Genomic DNA, 15,643 nt, shown 5'->3' with positions numbered 1-15,643 from the left:
AACATTGAATATAATATTCATGTAGACAGAGATGAGTTGGGAGATTACTCACGGACAGGGTCGCGCGATCGCGTTCTGTCCTGCCCTCCGATGGAGGATGTGGACGGCTAATGCACTTGCCATATATAGCGGGATTCTGTACATACTTCGATATCGTTAACTACCAACAGTTGTCGCTTGCGTTACGACACTTGCGATTCGGGGCGATTCTGTACATATGTACATAGTTATAATCTTACTAGCGTTGAGAGACATGAAAATTTCACTTGAATTACTTTGCTGTCACTATCGAGTTCCATCATGTATATGTATTTGCACAGCTTTAGTCGGAGATGAAATTCAATGAAATTGTCGCCCGCGCTGGTTTTGCTGGTAGTGTCAGGTAGTGTCACGTATCTTCATTTTATAGTACGCAGTTAAAAACGGTTCAGTTGGGTTTGACGGGTTTTTTCTTTCGTCGAAATGCGGATAACTCGAAAATGTTCAACATGTACGGGTTAACGTGAATCGTGTAATTAAATACAGGTGACATCTGTTTAATTAAAATGTTTCCTAGGAACTGCCGCGACCGTTCTTGAGCATTTTCAAAGGGAGTTGCGTTTTTACAATAAGGTTTGTGTTGAAAAATAACGAGAAAACTGTCCGTCTCCTCAGAATTTGTCTTGCCGTTATTTTAATATCGATGTATTACGTGAAAATTATACTCTTTCTTCGGTGACTCGTTTTTAGGTTAGGGATACCACTCGCGCAGAGATGGCGGAAAAGGCAATCATGAAGGTGAGGATTATGCGCTATTTCTTTAGATTTAGAATGGTTTCGTAACATTTAGTTGCATTATTTGAGGTTGTTTGGTTTAATGATTAGCAAATAGCTGAGCAGAAGCTCAAGGCATTTTCTATCGGTACAATGGGGAAGAGGCCACTCAGTAAAAAGGAACTCGAGGAGCAACGGAAAAAGGAGCAAGAACAAGCTGCAGCTCAGGTAAATAACAATTGCGTGGCCTGCATTGAAACCTTGTTTCGTGTCTATAATTTTTATTCTATAGGCCTTTGAAGAATTTGTGGCGACGTTTCAAGAGACACCTAATAAAACAACCAGTAAAGTCTGGGTTAAAGCTGGCACTTATGATGCCGGTAAAAGACGTAAGTTAACTTTAAATTGACACAGAACTGTGAAATATTTAATGGATGTAATTGTTCATTATGAACTATATGAATTCACAGAAGAAGATACAAGAGAAAAAGGAAAACTTTACAAGCCTCAGTCGAAGATCTCTGAGCTCGTCGATAGTAGATCATCGGCGGAACAGGCACAAGAGTATGCCAGACTTCTTGGATCGAATGAAAGAAAGTTGGACAGGCTTGGGAAAAAGAAGAAAGAAGGTGAAAAGAAAAAGAGCAATCTTGAACTATTTAAAGAAGAACTAAAGATGATACAAGAAGAACGGGAGGAAAGGCACAAATATAAAGGTGTTGTGAAAACTGTCATATCGGCGCAATCGGAGGATCCAATGCTGGCAGCCTTGAAATGTGTCGAAGGTATTTTTTTTATTATCATCCTATAATTTGTGTAGCATCTGCATAGAATTTGGTAATAAGTTCACCATTTGCTTTGACGACTACTTTGTTGATTATTTTTTTAACATAGTTCCAATGTTGTTCCTGCATGGTTTGTGAAGCAGAAAATGGCCTTCTAATTAATATTTTTTTCACAATTATTTTTATTTCTTTCACTTCTGAGAATGTCCACTTTTTTAGTTTGATTGCCCTTTTATCAGGTGGTATGCCTTATCCGGATCCGCGAAAGGCTAATCTGCATAACTTCATAGATGATCCTCGTCTCCTAGCCCTGATGTATGAGGGTAACCCATGATCCCATCCTATGCATCTTCACGTCATATCCTTACACATGATCCTTCCACGGATGAATCACTAAACTTCATGTTTTAGATGGTTCCTTTGACAACGGTGATCCTAATACTACAAATCTCTATCTGGGAAATTTAAACCCAAAGGTGAGGATATATTTGCATCGCAAGCAGAAGCGGCCGATATAAATACCATCGAGAGACTTACGTATATATTAAAACATCTAGATTACCGAGCAGCAATTGATGGAGATATTTGGGAAATATGGACCCTTGGCAAGTATAAAAATCATGTGGCCACGCAGCGACGAAGAGAAAGCTCGTCAGCGGAATTGTGGTTTCGTCGCATTCATGAGCCGCAAGGATGGAGAACGGGCACTAAAAAACTTGAATGGTAATTTTATGAATTTTGACTTGTTTATACTTTCTGAATTGAAAAAATAATCATACGGTTTTGTGACAGGTCGAGACATAATGCAGTACGAGATGAAATTAGGCTGGGGTAAAAGCGTGCCGATACCACCGTACCCAATTTATATACCACCTGCTCTGATGGAGATCACGCAACCACCACCACCCTCTGGTCTTCCCTTCAATGCTCAGCCTCACCGACGTGACAGACACAAGGTACAACAATCAAATCGATCGAGGATCCCAATTAATAAAGTGCTCGATCGCTGCATATCAATCGACCTCGTTTTGTTATTACTTGATATGGCCACCCTTGCCTTTCGAGGATCGTTGAGATGAAGAACGTTTCCCAACTGTTTCGACCAGTCTACGTAGCACAATACCGGCATGACTCGCTCGACGTATCCTACCTGGTGATCATTATTTACAAGTACCGATCCATTACACAAATCTGTCACTGAAACACCTGAGTAGCGACACGTCGACCGAGGACACGATAACTCTTCTTACGTTTCTGCTCGTACAATTCCCTCCGGTTACGTACAGTAAGACCCTCAGTTTAGGTAGCGAGGAATATTAACATGACAATAATTAGTACGTACAATTTGCCTCACCTCCCGTGAGGAACCGTATAACCATGTTTTGGAACGTACTCCCAGATACCACGTATCCGCAACCTGCAGAGCGCGGACCCCCAGGAAAAGGAAAGCTTTGAAAAGGTAATGCCATTCTCTTCTGTTAGAACTTAGTCGCGTCCTGAGCCGACGTATGAATACGAATATTTATACGGATAATTAAACCGCATGTCGACGTCGATGTTGATCGGCGAGGGAGCCTTCGCGTATCTTGCCACTTTCTGGGAGCCTAGGGTACTCGAATTTCAAGGAGACTAACCGATTACTCTCATTCGGCGGAAACTCGGCGAGCCTAGCCGGTCCCTAGACGAAAAACGAGAGCAAGGGGGAAAACCTATGTAATTAACGAGTAGCGATGCCGAAAGAGGGCCCGTAATTGCGGCATGAGGGCGGCAGGCGAGAGTTGTCTAATCGAAGATTTACAAATTATCTGGTTCTCTTAACTGGCTCATCTCTGGCTTAACTGGCTCGGCGTCTGCGACCTGCGACCTGCGACCTGCGACCTGCGACTTCCACCTCTTAACCGGACCCCTCCCCGAGTAGATTCTGCAGAATGCAGTTGTCAAAGTGGTTATTCCGACGGAAAGGTACTTGTCGCATTTAGTAGACATTTATATTATCAAAGCTCTGTAAGTATGCCGAAAGCTCGTTCCCGTTTATCATCCCGCTTATGTTCGCCCTTACCTCAAAGACGGCACTCTCTATATCTCAGCCGCATATATTAAGAATATATTAAGAAAAAAAAAGGGACGATACAAAATTAAAACCCAAAGAAACGTCGGAGCGATCCTTTAACCGAATTCTGCGTTATAGGAACTTAGTCATGTTGATACATAGAATGGTGGAATTTGTCATTCGGGAAGGTCCGATGTTCGAGGCCATGATCATGAATCGAGAGCTCAATAATCCAATGTTTAGGTGAGTGTCGTTCTTTCGTGAGTTTTTCGTTACATCGATTTATGGTGTTACTCGTGTTATCGTTGAATTATCCCAGCTTAAATTGATTTACCTTTGATTTTTAGATTTTTGTTTGAAAATTATTCACCGGCGCATACGTATTATCGGTGGAAGCTGTTTTCCATCCTGCAAGGAGATGGTCAGAAGGATTGGAGGACGGAAGACTTCAGGATGTTCAAAGGAGGCAGCGTATGGAGGCCCCCACCTATTAATCCGTGGACTCAGGGCATGCCGGAGGAGTTAATAGAGCTGGAGGAGAGACAGGAGCCTCGGAGGGGTAGTCTATCGAACAGGTGAAAAGTGCTCCATCGAGTGCCGTCCAAATCCTGTGGAATATTAAACTATGGGATTATTAATTATAATCAGCTCTGAGAAAAAAATTATTCGTTCCAGCCAAAGAGACCGACTGGAAGATCTGCTGCGTAACATCTCTCCGGAACGCATCAAAGTTGCAGAGGCGATGGTCTTCTGCATAGAACACGCAGAGGCTGCCGAAGAGATTTGCGATTGCATTACGGAATCGCTCTCCATATTACAGACTCCGGTTAATAAGAAGGTCGCGAGACTTTATCTCATATCCGACATACTGCACAATTGTGGGGTGAAGGTGACGAATGCCACGATTTATAGGAAGGCGTACGTTTCCTCGCATCATTCCCCTACTACTTCACATTTCATCCTCGATATTCAGGCATAAAATGGAGAGCTATTCACAGATTCGAGTCGAGACTACTGGACATCTTCAACGAGGTCCATCAGGCTTACAAACAATTCGATAGCAGACTAAAAGCTGAAGGATTCAAAGTCAGGGTCATGAGGATGTTCAGAGCCTGGGAAGACTGGGCGGTGTATCCCAAAGATTTCCTGGTCAAGCTGCAAAATACATTTCTCGGGCTTGTCTTGGTACGTCTGTCGAAAATGTTGATCGATTAAAGGTTTAACCAGCTATTTCCAACGCGAGATCCGATTTTAGATGGACGAGCCTGAACCAGAAAACGACGAGGACATCGACGGAGCTCCTCTGTCAGATGCTGACGGAGATGTTAACGAAGATTTGGATGGAGTGCCATTGGACGGGGCGGCTTTGCTTAAAGGAGCCATGAAACTTGGCCTGACTCCACAGGCTGCTTCTAATTATGACGATATCGACGGTGTGCCAAGTGAGTCGATCCTGAAATGTTCGCCTTTTTCATCGCGACGTTCCCTCGAGACCAATTGAGAGTATACACTTATTTCCGTATAATTCCACAGTGGACGAGGACATCGACGGGGTGCCAATGGACGAAGAAGACAACGTACAATTAAGAACCAAGGAAGAGAAGAAGTCGATCATGCCTGCCGGGTTTGTGCCCTCCAGATGGGAGACCATCGATCCCGATCAGGTAATGTCGAAATTCTCGTTTCAGGATCTCGTTAGTTCGAGTTATTATATTTTGTTCATCCGAATGATCGATCGATCCGAACGATCGATCACAGGTCGAAGCACAAGCTATGACCACGAGCAAGTGGGAGGAATTGGGTCAGAATGACGACTCGAACTCGCAGGACGCCAGCATGGACTCCAGGTGGGTCTCTCGTCGGTGGAAGTCCTTCGATTGTTAGTGATTTTCTTACAACTTTCAGCAGCAGGGATTACAACGAGGAAAGGCGCAATCGTTTGCGAGAAATCGAGGTGAAGACCATGCAATATCAGGATGAACTTGAGAGCGGAAGGAGAACCCTGAAGGCTGGGATGACGATCATGAGTCAGGTCGAACACTATCGCAAGAAGCTCATAAGAAAGGTACATCGTTTACGGGACCGTGAGCTTGGGGCGATAGTTACGGTATAGGGTAGTCGAGCAATAGTCCTACTTTACCGATGCAAAGCACGTTCCGCAGACCGAAAAGGAGATGAAGGACTCGCGAATCGAGGATAGAGACGACGAGAGACGCAGGGAAAAAAGACGCAGCACGACGCCGGATTCACCAGCTCATCACAGGGACCGAAGACGAACGTCTCCGAGCTCGCCGACGAAGAGTAGCAGCAGTCGATACAGGTTGAACGAGAAAATCCGATCGGAGATTGATTTTATATCCTGGCAGAGTCATCGAAAGTATTCCGTGGCGTCAGTTAGAACAAGGTCTTATGTTCCGATGTCTCTTTCAGGTCTCGCAGTAGATCTCCTCGGGGTAAACGCAGGTCCAGGTCGCCGTATAAGAAGCGCGCTCCGGTCACCCCTTCACCCCCCAGGATACGACGCTCCCCTTCGCCGACGTTTTCTTCCTCGCGAGTTTCTCGACGATCCCCGGTGGCTGATCGAGTCGACCGGAAAAGAAGAGGGAGGTCGCCATCTCTCTCTCCTCCACCTCCTCCGAGGACCTCCGCAAAGCACAGGGCTAACAGTCCACTTTCTCCTCCGAGGAAACATCGCCACAAGCATAAATACTGAATTAAAAGATCAGAGTTCCGAATCGAGATCGATGTTCATCGATTCGCTACTTCAATTAGCACTTTGCCCGATGAACGGCTGTTCGGAGTGGCGATCGATTATCCTTTACTCGCGACTGTTCATGTGTGTACAGGGTGGAAGCACCAGTAAATAAACAGAATGTCGGAACCGTAATTACAAGGTATCTCTTAATGTAACGACCGTTTGATTACTTGTATGAGCGTTTATAACAAGAAATTTCGTGAGTGTTCATTTATTGGTGCACTTACTCTACGCCCTCGAGTTGTGTGTACACGTAATTGTTACGTGACGATTGCGAACTATTTTGTGACTTGCGGTAGAGATTGTTTTGCGATGCATTGCGGGAATTACTCTGGCTCATTCTTCTTCCTTTCTCGTTTGTGTGAGAGCCTCGGTGATACCTGCAATGCATTTCACCGAACTCTTTAAAGGAGACAAATAAACGGGTCGAAAGGGGCGAGCTTGGAGTTCGAGAGGACTGAAAAGACTTTACGAGCAATACTAAGCTTCTCCTTGAACGATCGCATTTAACAATTCAGTTTAATGGATTTTTTACGACTAGTAAAATAAAATTTAGCCTGGATTGACGAGAAAGACGACAATTATATTTCAGGCAGAGTTTTCCTCTCGTGTGCTCGTACTTCTGGATGCCACATGTCTACGATTAGCACAAGTCTGGGAAGACTGCCGTTGTGCCAGACTTCGTGCTCGAAGCTGTCGTCGAAGATCAATACCTTTCCCTCTTGCCACTGTCTGTCGTAAAGATTAACGTATAAAAGCAATATTACGAAAGGTAGACATTTTTTTTGTCAATTATCAATTACCTTGTTTCATTCGCTACCCTAATATAGGCTCCATCCAACCCATAAAGTCCAAGATGAGATCTTAGCCTGCAGTTGGATGGTCCGCAATGTGGCCAAATGTGAGTGCCAGGTGTCATTACGGAAAATTTAACTTGCCCTCGTTGACACTCGGACGTTGGAGCAAAGCTGGATATCAAATCACAGGTTCTAGGTACTCGGTCGCAATTCCTCTGTATTTTGTTCCCTGTAACGTTATAAATCCTCTGAATAAAATTAATGAAAGTACGCACTGCAAAGAGAGGGTAAAATTAGCAGGAGTCCAAAGACGCACCTCTGCTGAATATTTCGAATTCCTTCCACTCGCCCTTGTGCAATAAATTCTCGCGTTCATTTTGAAAGCTTTGTTCACTCTTAAACAACGCATTTAATGCTTCCTCCTTAATGACTCGCCAGTTAACCTCCAAGGACCGGTAGAAGTCTTCGTATGTCGTTTGCTCCGCGGTCCACCAAGGGCGACCTGTAAGTCTCGAAATGTAGTGCACTGCTCGTTGATAACTCGACAAAAAAAGACCTTTCCTCGCCCCTGCTTTGTGCACCTGAAAATATGTATTGCCAAGAAATTACGGTACTAATCTTATTGAAACTGTTTCAGGATTACCTCTTCGGCTTCCGATGATCTCTCTAACCTAACCAGAGCATCTCCTAGGTGGAAATAAAACCTGCCATCTGCGGTTCCCTCGTCCCCTGTTTGAATTCCAGCTTGCAGATACTCGACTGCGTTAATCAAGTCTTTCGACTCAATTTTCAAGATGAATCCATAATGTACCAGGGCAAGACCATCGTTTGGCCATTGGATCAGCGTTTCTTCCAAGGTCCTCTTTGCCTGATTCCACCTGAAAAAATAAGTGCAATTTTTTTACTTTCTCAACTTCTTGTACAGTATCGAATATTGTCCTGTACTTGAAATGAGTAGGATAATTAAGCTCATACTTATTCTGAATTAGGTACGCAACTGTCAATTGGTTCCTGTGTTGGGGATCATGTGGAAACCTTTTTATCAAGGCTTTGTGAACGTTCTCTGCTTCATGGATTTCTCCTGAAAGAAATACAAGTTTCTCTGACAGGCTCACTCACTGGTTTGTACTTTAATTAGTTCATTTCAAAGACTAATCGAATTCTTTCATGTATAATTTCAGCCTACCTAGGAATCTCAAATTCTTCAAGCATTTTTCTGCTGCCAATTTAAATAGCGGTGTGGTCACTTCGTCCCCCATTTCAAGAATGTCTAAGAATGCTCGGATGGCTTTTCTAGCTACTTTGAGACTTCTGGTACTTTCAACTTCTTCATCTAGTTTATTGGCTAGCTCGTATTTCATATGCAACGAATCCTTGGCAAAGGACTCCCTTGGGGTAAGGACATCTTCGACATCCTCGGCTGCCTTGTGATCCAATTTGATAGGACATGGGAACACATAGGATAGGACTTGATTGTCAGGTGTACGAATTAGTCGACAGTGTTATTAGCAACCAAACTAATCCTCTCGTATTAGGTCTTACTCCATATAGGATTAAATTTGTTATCAGAGAATTAGTCACCATAAATATTAGCGTTAATGGTGGGCCCAGAGAGAAATATTTAGAAATACAGGGCTAATACTTTAAATAGTATTTTTGCTGGTCGCTCGTATGGAATAGTTACTTAAATTAGGGTCTCATTAAATTCTATATAATAAATATGTCTACACACGTTCGTGGCTACATCTACAGAAACGCGTTATCATTAAATTAATAGTTCTCTCGCAGCCAAATAAAAACGTAATACTTTACAAAATATACATACTCCGCAGTACTCGTTCTATACATATTTCTCGATACTTCTCAAAAACCCTCTCGATGCTGTCGCTCGTAAATCGCTCTACTGATTAGACCTAACTATTTCTCTCCGCCTGGACGATTGATTTAAATGTCATAAATTTAAATTGGATGGACGTCGAGTCGAGTCACGAGTCCTCGAGATGTCGTAAGGTCTCTTAAGGAGTTCAATTAAGGAAGTGTTAAAAATAACCGTAATGTTCAGGAAAAGATTCGCGTGAAATTGGGTGACACAGAGAACAGAAAATTTTCCGACTGGGAAAATGATAACGTGAATGAGACGTTAATACTTAATTGCAAAATCGACGAGACTGTAAAAGCGCGTAATTGCGGTAAAAGCATTCCCAAAGATTCGTACGTTCGCAGTCGTTTCAACCAGGAAAAGTGCGAAGCAACACTCGGCTCTTCAACATCTGCGAATCAATTATTAGAGACGAAAAAGGGAATTGTTACGTCCATGATTAATTCTCTCGTTAGTCAACTTGGAAATCCGGTGGGCTAACTAAAAAAAACGATACATTTAACGTGGAAATGATATACGTAGGTGGAGTTATTAGAGAAGTGACGTTAGTCATAGCGGCCCTGAAGAGATAAAAATTTCACGTAAAATTGTCGCCGTTCTCCTCGTCCTCGTCATTTTTCCTATTCAAATTCTCCGTTTTCCGTCGACGAAGGTCCCTCGAAATTTAAAACAGCTGAATTCATTTATACAGACCTCGGAAATCCTTGAGTCGTTTCGTTCCCGGATGACTATTTCATCCGTGGTGGACACATTCACGATATCAAAGTCTTTCGGGCCACCCTTGACATTCGGTTGTCTCTTTTGAGGTGCCGGAATAGTTTTAACACCTGGTTCATCCTTGGATTCTATTTGTGGACCCTTAGCGCCTTTAACACCTGAAAATGCAAATCAATTCTCAAATCCTTCCGGGAATAATCAAAACATCGAACTCTCAGGTCCCGAGTATAACAATCCTTTCTTGAGCCTGCCATCTAGACCGTCAATCCTCCGTGCTCGTTACATTATATCAGTTTAACGTTAATACCGCGTAAATATCCTGAATGTTAAAAAAGAAGCTTCCCGAGAGCTTCGATAGTGCTCGTCGTTTCGTGATTCTTGCCAATAGGATCACGTACGTTTCCATTCTTGGGCATCGTCCTCTTCATCTTCTTCCTCTTCTTCTTCTTCCTCCTCCTCCTCCTCCTCCTCTTCCTCCTCGTCTTCGGCTTCACTTTCAGTCGGAGTCGGCAGTTTGCCATACTTCGCTTCTAGTTTTGCGACTAATTCGCTGTCGTCCGCTTCCTCATCCTCCTCCTCTTCGTCTTCTTCGTCGACTTCTTCGTCTTCGTCATCCTCGGTTCCTGAAACGCGTTCCCCTTCGGAGGTTTCTTCCGCCTCTTCCTGGCCCTTCTCCGTCACGGATTTCCCTTTAACCATTTTCGCTGGACCTGTTGCTAAGATTAAAATCAGTTCACTAACTCTTGTCCATTACAAATGTATGATTTGAGGTCTTAAGAAGAATGTCGAACCTCCCGAGGTGTCGACTCGTTCTGCCGTGATCGGAGCCTTTTCGTTGACCGAAGATGCTTTTTTCGAGACTACGGTTTCGACGTTTTCCGACTCGAGTCCCTTGTACTTCGACCGCAAATCTTTGTACGTTTGCTTTTTCTCCGAACCAGTTGTAGGGTCGGGTCGAGGAGGAGAAATAATCGTATTTCGTCTGCTTAAGTCCGGAACTTCTTCAGCCTGGGCTTCGGATGGCTCGCCGGTCTCTGAAATCATATTTCAATTGTTAATACTCCGCGATTTTGCATACTTAAGAAATATCTTTCGTACAACTCGTAACTAACTCCAACAATGAGTCTAAAATTGTGGCAACGTCCACTTACTCTTCAAATATTTTCCTTCCGCACGTGATGGACTGGCACAGTAATTGGTTAATAACGGCAACACTCGGTTAAACATGCTGAAAAAAAATGTCCACTCACAAGCGCATTAACAAAGTTAATATACAAAACCTACTCGAGTACATATTCTCGTCGGAAAAAAAGACTAGCTCTAACTTCTAAGCTTTCCTAATAAGACATTCGTACAATGGACGTCTCTTGGCTTAATTATGCTAAGTAATCATTACGTGTACAACATTCATATCGTGTTTCGTAGAAAAAAAACGAAAATATTTGGTCGCTTTTTTTACCATTGTTCCATCGCTTAACGAGTACGCAGTGAGCAGCAACGACAAGCGCAACGCCGACTCCAAATTTCACCGCCACTGCAATTATATTTCCATTTACAGGCAATCCTCTCGAAATTATTAACCAACCGCATGATTTTTAGCATTAATAACATTAAAAATAAATCGTGATTCCACGATATCTATTTTGACCGATAACATGTTTCGAGCACGGAGAATCGTTTCTCAGGGAACTTATAACGTTAGGGGATGATTCTTACGATTGACATTAATCACATCTGGCATATACGTGACATATAACGTTAAAAAATGAATCGCATCTCACCATTTGTGGTCTCCTCTTCGTCCTCTGGCTCTTCGGGTTCTTCTTCCACCTCGTTAACGACTTCCTCGGGCTCCTCCTCTTCTACCTAAAATTTGAGATACAATATACGATCATCGAACCGAATAAGGTCACAAGGAATACCCGAAGACGTACTTCTTCCAAAGGTTCTGCACTGCTGTCATCGATTTCGTTGATGCCAGAGATTCCTGTAAACTCTTCGTCGTCATCGATGTCTTCGGGTTCCTCTTGGACGCCTTCGATGCTGATATCCAGATCATCGTCGGGCTCGATCTCGTCTTCTTCGAGATCCTTTTCAGCGCTATCGATCTCCTCCAGAGTCCCGACTTCGTAGTCCTCGACGTCGAGTTCTTCGTAGCCTTCGTCATCCCCGTCACCATCCTTCTCCTCTTCGACGTTCTCGTCGTCTTCCAGTTCTCCGCTCTCCTCCTCTAAAAATAAAAGTAATCATTCGGTAGTCCGCCTGAAATATCCCCGTTCTCTTGGGTAATACGAATAACAGATGCAAATACAATTCCTCGCTTTCGCAACTCGCGGTGTCGGAACCGTTTCTGTTTCCGTGGGACACAAAAGTGGGGCGAGACCACGCCTTCTTCCATTTATTTATACCGTTTCCCTTTTCTCTTTCACGAAAATCAACTGGGGAGAGAAAATTGCCGCAGTAAATGAACGTTCGTTATCCACTTCGATACAAACTTTATTGACTCTAGTTGACTAGACACGACCGCCTCGAGTATACATGCTGGAGTTTCAAATGAATTCACTGTCTTTCAACAAGTGTTCACATAAATGCCACTAATTACATCGATACATGTTTTGTATATCTGCAAAGCATCGTAAGCGACAAGACGTAATACTCATTATTTGTATCACCCAGTAGCTGAACTTTCCTCTTTCCCGAACGTTTCGTTGATAGAAGCGAGTCGAGAAAAGAGTTTCCTAGGGGGACCAATTGCCTTGGTTAATGACACCGTCTTACTTTTTGCCATAAGTATATCAAAGTCACCTGAGCGCTATTAAACGTACACGCGGGGCCGCGACAAAAGACGCGAACGATCCCGGAAACGGTGTCACGTGCACGCCGGTGGATCCAACGGTGGAAGTAAAAAATGAAAAGCACACATCTACGTCCACCTGACCCTCAATATTTCCTGTGCATTGAAAACGTACCGTTGCGTTTCTCGCGAGCATCGACAGAGTCTAGTTTTGAATAAAATTTTATGACGCGAGTTCGATGAGCGATTACCGCGACGAGTGGTCATTACCGCCTCCGATTTTCGGGCATTTATGCGGCCTGAGATTGAAAATCGCTTTGCGAACTATCGCCTGAGACTTCGAGCAGTGTCATTGGACTCAATACCTGCTTCTCTCGACGCAGTTTCGTACTGCGCCTCATCGGAAGCAGTTTCTTCGTCGCCCTCGTCGGTTCCTAGTCCCTCGTCCTCGTCGTCCTCTTCGTCGACTCCCTTGACCTCTTCGGCATCGTCCGAAGCCTCGTCCTCCTCCTCCTCCTCCTCCTCCTCCTCGTACGCCTCCGCGTCGTGATCTCCTTCGTGTTCCTCTTCGTCGTGCTCTTCGGTTCCTTCTGCTTCTTCACTATGAGCCGTCGCGGAATCGTCCACCCATCCGTCGAATAGAGTCGCCCATCGAGATTCTCCTCCCTGCGTGTCGACTTTGAATGGGAATTTTTATTCAATTACTATGAATCCAAATATTTCGTCACTTATATAACGTAGCGTCCCTCACCGTCGGTCGTTCCTCTGTGCTCCAAGATGATGATGCCGATCAATCCTAGGAGAACGGCAAGTAGAGCGAAAAATACAATTCTTGCGCACCAGTGGCCACCCGTGCCTCCTTCTTTGTGGACGTGTATGGACACATTGTCCGACGAGTGATCCGGTTGATTCGCCGGAACAGGTGGCGGGGTTCCTGCGTCTTCGTCGTCTAATTTAATCCATGAAATTAACGTGCAATTCATTTCAGCACAACATAAACCGGTATGTCCATTGAGAAACTGTGAAATTATTACCAAAGCTCGAACTGCGTATCCTCTGCACGGTGTACTCTCCATCTGTATAAAAGTAAGCCAGTGTAGTTGGAATGAGTAAATAAACAATTTTTCTAATATATATGTACAGTAGACTCTCGTATAGGGCGAATTCCTATAGTACGCCAAAAATATTGCGACTACTGTTTTCATGTAATGCGCAAATTTTCGTATAACGTGTCTTCTTTTGTTTCGCGTTATACGAGCAAAATTCCCATACAACACGATTTCCTATAAGAAATTTATATAGCGCGTAACGTATTAACCGTGGTATACGAGAGTCTACTGTACACTGAGAAATAAAATTCATCGATCCAAAGAAACGTTCCTTCGAATAGAATCAAAGAAATTTGCTGTTAATGCAACAAAATTTCACTCAAATGAACTCGAATAAATTGGATGCAATGTTTCTTCGGAATGATGACAATTTATTTCGGTCGAATAATTATTCTTTGAATTAAGAAAATGTTTCTCTGGAACTATCGAATGTTTCTTCGATTCAATGACATTTTTTTTTTCTCAGAATAAATATAATCGAAAGACGTGCAGCAATTAGGACACATCTCGGATCGTTGAAAAGATGCACCGACGCTTTTTTATTATCAGGTGCAAATGTTTGAACATTCTAGTGACCGGTTTATCTTGGTACAACTTCGGCGCGATAAGAAAGCCCGGGAAGAGGCGAGCGCGCGCTTCTCCTCGGATTTCTTTTGAACAATTCTCGAAAAATGGACGGAATGTATAAATAATTTAAAGGTAAATGCTTTCTGAGCGGACCATACGGTTTCATCTATTTCTGTATGCCGCAAGAGCGGCTGTCCGGCTGAGTTTCCAACACACTCGTTTCCCTGATGTACGTATGTACCAGTGCCAGACCAAAAGGTAGATCTTTACGCGGCATTAGTTGCCAACGAAGTATGCTGAAAAGTATGCTCTATATAGCTGGAAAATGCGAATTACCTGCGCACTATGAACAGCGCGTCTCCCGTGATCACGGATTATGCCTATAAAGCGATCCGGATAATTCGCCCATTATTGTGGGCCAGACAACATACACTATTATATTCCCATAAAATGCCTCGTTATAAATTTCGAAATGTAAATATAGAATTTATTAAATCCACGTAAAATGAGGGCAATTATCTGGAGACAAAAAATATTCCCAGTGGGAGTGGAATAGCGGCGCTATTTAAAAATGAAAAAAATTGCCGAGCACTTCCCGCATTCGGGGTTTTTTTTTTTTAAGGTGGAAATAATACGGTGAAAGATAGTTTCGTCGGGACGACTCAATAATTATCGAGGGTCCTGGAAAAAGTGTGCGTAGCGCGGGGTGACAAGCAATAATACACATTTTCGGGGACGAAGGGAAGGTAGGAGCTAAAAATATCCCGTAACCGAGTAAATCATGTGTTGCGAAAGTTTACCAGCCGATTGCCGAGGGTGCTGGGCTCACCTTTTTTGCGCTTCTTCTCCTTTCGCTTCCTTGGCTGGACATCCCCTGACATCCTTCACCGCGGCCCGAGTCGCGGTGTGGCAAAGTGGCTTTCGAATAAAAAAAAGATGAAAGTCCGTGCCGCCTCGAGCTCACAGTGCCTTCGCAAAGAAATTTGATTTTGCGGTCCGCTGTCCGCTGCTGGCAAGGCTGCCAACGGCTGGATTCAAGAAGTCTCACCGAGAGCGTCGAAGCTGAACAGCCAATCGGAATTGCGCATAATCTTGGCGTCACCTCCACTGACATCTGCAGCAGTTCCGATTGGTTGTTGAATCTCGACGCAGCGAGATGTCTATTACGTAAAGCAAATGCTTTATTTGCAATATTACTAGACCGGGAGTGCTAGTGATCTCGTTCTTTCATATAGCGAATACGTAATTCGACGAATAAACCCACGTGAGATGAAAGTGCGAGCGATACGTAACGCCCTGGGCGTTTATTACGTATTTTGGACCGTGAGCTACTCATTTTTCACATTTTTGCTCAATTTGCTTTACGTAATAGGCCCCATACAATATCCGAAGCGCGCAGTGGGACTTCAATTTAATTTTCCGAGGGTGATCGTAGGC

General features: G+C 43.7%; 3 protein-coding genes across 12 annotated transcripts; 1 reads left to right on the top strand and 2 right to left on the bottom strand.

The window, feature by feature from the left end:
• The first annotated feature begins 309 nt into the window (after nucleotides 1-309).
• LOC105698655 (U2 snRNP-associated SURP motif-containing protein) lies at nucleotides 310-6,860 on the top strand. 8 transcript variants are annotated; one of them, XM_023433246.1, is made up of 21 exons: nucleotides 340-382; nucleotides 557-612; nucleotides 730-777; nucleotides 865-981; nucleotides 1,046-1,142; nucleotides 1,224-1,538; nucleotides 1,950-2,014; nucleotides 2,096-2,261; nucleotides 2,331-2,494; nucleotides 2,938-2,997; nucleotides 3,457-3,500; nucleotides 3,727-3,831; nucleotides 3,936-4,163; nucleotides 4,264-4,506; nucleotides 4,587-4,773; nucleotides 4,844-5,030; nucleotides 5,122-5,252; nucleotides 5,347-5,435; nucleotides 5,497-5,653; nucleotides 5,739-5,908; nucleotides 6,019-6,860. In XM_023433246.1, the coding sequence occupies exons 1-21, from the start codon at nucleotides 343-345 to the stop codon at nucleotides 6,299-6,301; spliced, it is 2,952 nt and encodes a 983-aa protein (XP_023289014.1). In that variant the 5' UTR covers nucleotides 340-342; the 3' UTR covers nucleotides 6,302-6,860. The 8 variants fall into 8 exon arrangements, with proteins under 8 accessions (XP_012278517.1, XP_023289014.1, XP_012278514.1 ...); XM_012423091.2 differs by having other exon boundaries at nucleotides 4,237-4,506; XM_012423092.2 differs by having other exon boundaries at nucleotides 4,237-4,506; nucleotides 5,494-5,653; nucleotides 5,751-5,908.
• LOC105698656 (aspartyl/asparaginyl beta-hydroxylase-like) lies at nucleotides 6,844-8,526 on the bottom strand. The gene is made up of 6 exons (XM_012423097.2): nucleotides 8,327-8,526; nucleotides 8,116-8,221; nucleotides 7,784-8,018; nucleotides 7,457-7,721; nucleotides 7,147-7,369; nucleotides 6,844-7,075 (listed from the first exon to the last, which is right to left on the bottom strand). Exons 1-6 carry the CDS (start codon nucleotides 8,499-8,501, stop codon nucleotides 6,925-6,927), a joined length of 1,155 nt encoding a protein of 384 aa, XP_012278520.1. The 5' UTR covers nucleotides 8,502-8,526; the 3' UTR covers nucleotides 6,844-6,924.
• Nucleotides 8,527-9,438: 912 nt separating this feature from the next.
• On the bottom strand, nucleotides 9,439-15,239 carry LOC111674100 (protein Ycf2-like). 3 transcript variants are annotated; one of them, XM_023433247.1, is made up of 11 exons: nucleotides 15,036-15,239; nucleotides 13,565-13,606; nucleotides 13,282-13,479; nucleotides 12,896-13,207; nucleotides 11,671-11,966; nucleotides 11,518-11,602; nucleotides 11,196-11,270; nucleotides 10,528-10,770; nucleotides 10,135-10,452; nucleotides 9,713-9,894; nucleotides 9,439-9,579 (listed from the first exon to the last, which is right to left on the bottom strand). In XM_023433247.1, the coding sequence occupies exons 1-11, from the start codon at nucleotides 15,085-15,087 to the stop codon at nucleotides 9,565-9,567; spliced, it is 1,818 nt and encodes a 605-aa protein (XP_023289015.1). In that variant the 5' UTR covers nucleotides 15,088-15,239; the 3' UTR covers nucleotides 9,439-9,564. The 3 variants fall into 3 exon arrangements, with proteins under 3 accessions (XP_023289015.1, XP_023289016.1, XP_023289017.1); XM_023433248.1 differs by having other exon boundaries at nucleotides 10,135-10,446; XM_023433249.1 differs by lacking the exon at nucleotides 11,196-11,270.
• Nucleotides 15,240-15,643: the final 404 nt, after the last annotated feature.

This window comes from Orussus abietinus, unplaced genomic scaffold (genome assembly GCF_000612105.2).
Source record: "Orussus abietinus isolate OABI.00-Male unplaced genomic scaffold, Oabi_2.0 scaffold31, whole genome shotgun sequence".
Lineage (NCBI taxonomy): Eukaryota > Metazoa > Arthropoda > Insecta > Hymenoptera > Orussidae > Orussus > Orussus abietinus.
This window is presented reverse-complemented; position numbering and strand designations above follow the sequence as displayed.